The following is a 5,031-nucleotide window of genomic DNA, read 5'->3' as shown; positions in this document are numbered from 1 at the left end:
CTGATCAATGCATAACATGTTCTCCATTACTCAGTTGTGCTCTTCCCACTATTACTACTAGCATATCGAGCTCTCACTCTCAATGCGCTGTCTCCTATAGCGCTGCTGCCGCTAGTGCCTTTGTTGAGAAGACGACGTCTGGTGCCGCTGTTTTTGTGCCAATGTCTACTGCGAGTACTACGCAGTCTGATGATTCTGCTAACTATGCTGCTCACAGTGATGCGTCTGGGAAATTGACGACTGTCTCTGCGCCTATTGCTCCTACGCCAACTGACATGTACCCCAAATCTACTTTGTGTCGACGCAGACCGATGTTTCTGCTATCTCTCCTGTTGATAGTGATGCCAGAGCAAAATCAACGTCTGTTTCAACGCCAATTTCACGTACGCCTAATCTAGCTGATAACAATGGCCAGTGGAAAACCGTCAAACGTAATAAGCACATAATTCCCAAATCACCTTTAGTTATTGGGTCGAACAACAACAACGAGCTTAGTGTAGTAGTCTCAAAGTTAAAATGGTTGCATATCTCATCTTTTTCTACAAGTGTGACTGCCGCGGATATTTTATCCTACGTTTCCAAACATGCGGAAATAGACCCGAAGCATCTGATGTGTTTCATGCTAATTAAAAAAGATGCCAAGTTGGATGATCTTCCTAAAATCAACTTCAAACTACGGGTGGCGGAACGGTACTACGAGAAGGTGGTAAATGCTAACATCTGGCCCACTAATGTCAAAATACGTCCTTTACGTTTTTTTTCCAAAGGACGGCCCCCAGCAACTAAACCCGTAACTACCCCTGTTCGGAATAACTCTAGTCTCAGACAGCTTAAAATCTACTTCCAAAATGTATCTGGCATAAGGACTAAACATAACTCTATCTTCAATAGAAGTGCACACTTGGATTATAACATCTTTGTCCTCATTGAAACCTGGCTCAACTCTGAATTTCATGAAAATGAATTTTTTGACCCAAATCTGTACAATGTTTATCGAAAAGACCGGGACGTCACTAAGACTGGTTTGTCCAGAGGTGGAGGAGTTTTGGTCGCTGTTCAACGTTGTTTGCGGTCTTCATTAGTTTCCCTTGATAATGAGGACTCTCTTCTAGATCAACTATGTGTCGTGGTGCATGGTTCATCTAAACTTCTTCTTTGTGCGTCATACATTCCTCCGTCAAGCAGCGACATGCTCTATAAAGCACATGCTGATAATATCCTCGCTTTAGTATCTAAGAATAATACGCCTGACGTTAATCTTTGTGTTCTGGGTGATTATAACTTGCCCAATATTACTTGGTCCTACTTGGATGATAGCCGAGCTTTGTTTCCGGGTAACATCAGCAATTTTCGCGAAACTTATTTAGTTGATAAATTTTTAAGTATTGATCTTATTCAAATTAATAATTTTAAAAATAAGCTTTTGAGAACTTTAGATCTTATTTTCATAAGTAGTAACATGAATTTCTCATTACACGAGTGCTTTGAACCCTTGTCCTGCCCTTACCAGCATCACGTACCGCTTATCCTTAAGCTAGAATTTTATGTTTTTTCACCTCTTCAGCTAAAGAATGGAATTTCTGGTTTTGGCTTTAACAGCCACAACCTGAACCTGTTAAGTAATGAACTTTGCTCTGTTGATTGGGACTCGTTATTCAAAGGGTTTTGATATTTTCAAAAACATATTCTTAGAAACATGTTCTGAAATTATACCGCCTAAGAAACAATATTGCCAAAAAATTCCGTGGTACACGAAGGAGTTGAAAAAATTGAAGAATTTAAGATACAAATTTCAAAAAAACTTCAGATCATCTAATGACAATCGGTATAAGGATATCTACTTAAGATATATGAAGGAGTTTACATCTCTCAACAAAATGCTCCATAGAAACTACGTTCGTAAATTTGAATGCGATATTAAGTCAAACCCGAAGTCCTTTTGGCGTTACGTTAAGTCGAAAAAGGCATGCTCTAATATTCCCTCTGCAGTCTTTTATAAAGAGGCCCTTGGTAATTCTGCCAACGAGGCTGCTAATCTATTTGCGGAGTTTTTCAAAGCTAACTTTGATAATGAATCTGATTCAGTTTACGATGAAGCCTGTAACTTCAACTGCCCAATTAATTTTGGTTCACTAGTGCTAACTATAGAAGATGTAGAGGATGGCATTCGCAATCTTAAAGCTTCCACAAAAAGAGATATTGATGGATTTTCCTCCTACATATTTAAAAACTGCGCAGCATTCGCTCATCCTCTTCTTCTAATGTTCAATAAATCTCTTGACCGTGGAGTGTTTATTGATGCATGGAAGGTTACCTCTATTACCCCGATCCACAAAAGTGGCAATGAGGCTAATGTTGCTAACTACCGACCTATTTCGCAATTGTCAACAACCTCGAAGCTACTTGAATACATTGTAAAACAGAAAATGTATTTCTCATTCAAGCACCGAGTATCTAGTAACCAGCACGGTTTCGTTCCTGGTAGGTCAACTGTCTCGAACTTAGCTGTCTTCTCTGAATTTTGCACGACTGCTTTCAATGATCGTCTTCAGGTTGACACCATCTACACAGACTTCTCCAAAGCCTTTGATAAAGCAAGTCACTCAATATTACTAAACAAGTTAGCTAGTCTAGGGTTTCATTCTACCTTTTTGTCTTGGGTTAAGTCTTATCTCTCGTTTCGTAAATGTGTAGTTGTTGTCGATAACTTTGCGTCCCTTCCTTTCATTGCCTCCTCCGGTGTCCCTCAAGGCAGTATACTAGGACCTCTGCTATTTGTCATCTTTATCAATGATATATCTTCTTGCTTTGTCTCTTCCAAATATCTTCTTTATGCCGACGATTTGAAAATCTATACTACTATCTCTTCTCCTTCTGATGCCGTAGGTCTCCAAAATGATCTTAACAATGTAACAGAATGGTGTAAGAAAAATCGATTGCAACTTAACACTAGCAAGTGTTTTCATGTGTCCTTTTTCAAGTCTCGCTCCCAAATCTCTACCTCTTACTTTATTGCGGACTCCAGGCTCACCGCTCAGTCTGAAATCTCGGACTTAGGTCTTCGATTCTAAGTTCTCGTTTCATGCCCATCTAAATCGCACAATTGCAAAATCATATTCCATGCTTGCCTTCATACGCCGTTTTAGTTCTGACTTCACCGACCCGTATTCTCTAAAATTACTTTTTACCTCACTAGTTCGTTCTAAGCTAGAATACGCAGTATTTATATGGAGACCATACTATGACTGCTATATTAAAAGGCTTGAGAGGGTACAAAAGACGTTCATCAATTTTGCCCTCCGCTCTTTAAATTTTGATGATCCTATTCCTTCTTATAATGCCAGACGTCAACTAATCGACCTGAAATCTTTGCACAGTAGAAGGATTATTCTTTCCCTCAGCTTTATGTATGTATGTATCCGTGGTGTGATTGACTGCCCTTTTCTATTGGAAAGAGTTTTCTTCCATGTTCCCCACAGAAATCTTCGAAATAATGAAATCTTGAAGGCCAATTATGCATATTATGCCCCAATCATTCGATCTTTGAGAGAATTCAATTTGTTTGCAAACTCCTTAGATATCGATTTTTCTTTTGATAAGACTAAATTTAAGTCATTACTAAATGAACGCATTACTTAGACTGTATTCTAATTTATCTATAATTCGCTTCGTAGTCTGTAAGAATCACTGTATTTCATAGATTACTTTATTGAAATAAATAAATAAATAAAATGTAAAATTAAAAAATCACGCTAAGAGTAAACTTAAACTGCTGGCATCCCCTTATCATACGGCAATACGTAGGTCACTACGCGCGTTTCCAACAACCCCACTGAAAATCTGTATGCGGAATCTGGCCTAACATGCATAATTGATGAAGTTGAAGATGCAGTACATAAAACCTACGCCAAAGATTTACTATCTTCGAATGCTATTCTCCATAAGGACGTGCAGGCGGACCTTTCCTGTAAACGTCAACCTAAGGTGCCATCAACTATTCATTTAAGCGTCAAATTTCCTAAGGATAATGATCTGCCACTGTTAAAATATCATAAACGTAAAATATTACTCCCGCCGTGGTTACTTAAGGAGACATCTTTCATAAATGACCTAGTTCATCTTCGGAAAGCGAATACATCTAGGGACGTTTACTTATCTAACTTCTTAGAAGTGTCAGAAAGGTACAAGTCCAACGGTTGGCAACTGATATTTACCGATGGTTCGAAAACATCTCAGACCTCTTATGCCGTTGTAACAGAGCAAGGCGGCGTACTCTCCCAAGGACTTCTATTTTCGGTCTGCTCAATTTTCACTGCAGAAGCAACAGCAATATTCAACGCTATTCTTTATACTATGAAAACGAGAGGAAAGTTCGTAATCTGCTCTGATAGTATGTCATGCATTGCCGCATTAACAGAAAGTAGAAAAACAAATTATATTATCGACAGCATCTGTGACATACTCATTGCTCAACCCAAAAAAATTAAAATAATGTGGACGCCTGGGCACTCGAAAATACAGGGTAATATGCATGCTGACAAAATTGCAAAAGATATGGCCGCTACACCTACTATGACGTCAGGTATCATATTTAAAAACGACATTTATCGGTTAATAAAACATAAAAGGCAAGCAAATTATTAGCAGACTGGAGACGATATAGCCATCACAATTATCACCCATTCCCATCTACTTCAAGGCGCTGATGCCAGGGGAAGCCCGTTTTGTAACCTTCCACTCAGCGTGAACCATCTTTTGTCATCCTGCTCCGCACTCCAATCCCAGAGACATCATTACTTTAAAAATGCGGATCCTATTCAATTGTTAAAAGATCCCACAGTTGATAACATAACAAGGATACACAAATACCTAAAAGATTCCGACCTGCTTCGACGTATCTAATATTTTATGCCACATGCCAGCCGAAAGCCTCCGATACTAGTGCTGCGTTAGTTTGTAAGTTAATATGATAATTGAATTGTTATTGTTTAGACGCGACTGCTAACACCAGGCGCCTAAATGCATGCTATG

At 38.9% G+C, this 5,031-nt stretch overlaps 1 protein-coding gene across 1 annotated transcript in view; it reads left to right on the top strand.

Annotated features, from left to right (window-relative positions):
• The window catches only part of LOC118751373, a 9,901-nt gene that overhangs the window by 2,156 nt on the left and 2,714 nt on the right, over positions 1-5,031 (top strand). Inside the window, exon 2 of the mRNA XM_036486225.1 lies at positions 3,805-4,057. Within this exon, the coding sequence (XP_036342118.1) occupies positions 3,805-4,057 (253 nt within the window). The remainder of the gene's footprint in view (positions 1-3,804; positions 4,058-5,031) is intronic.

This window comes from Rhagoletis pomonella, unplaced genomic scaffold, assembly GCF_013731165.1.
Source record: "Rhagoletis pomonella isolate Grant_MI unplaced genomic scaffold, Rhpom_1.0 Rhpom_scaffold_00001, whole genome shotgun sequence".
Taxonomy (NCBI): Eukaryota; Metazoa; Arthropoda; class Insecta; order Diptera; family Tephritidae; genus Rhagoletis; species Rhagoletis pomonella.
This window is presented reverse-complemented; position numbering and strand designations above follow the sequence as displayed.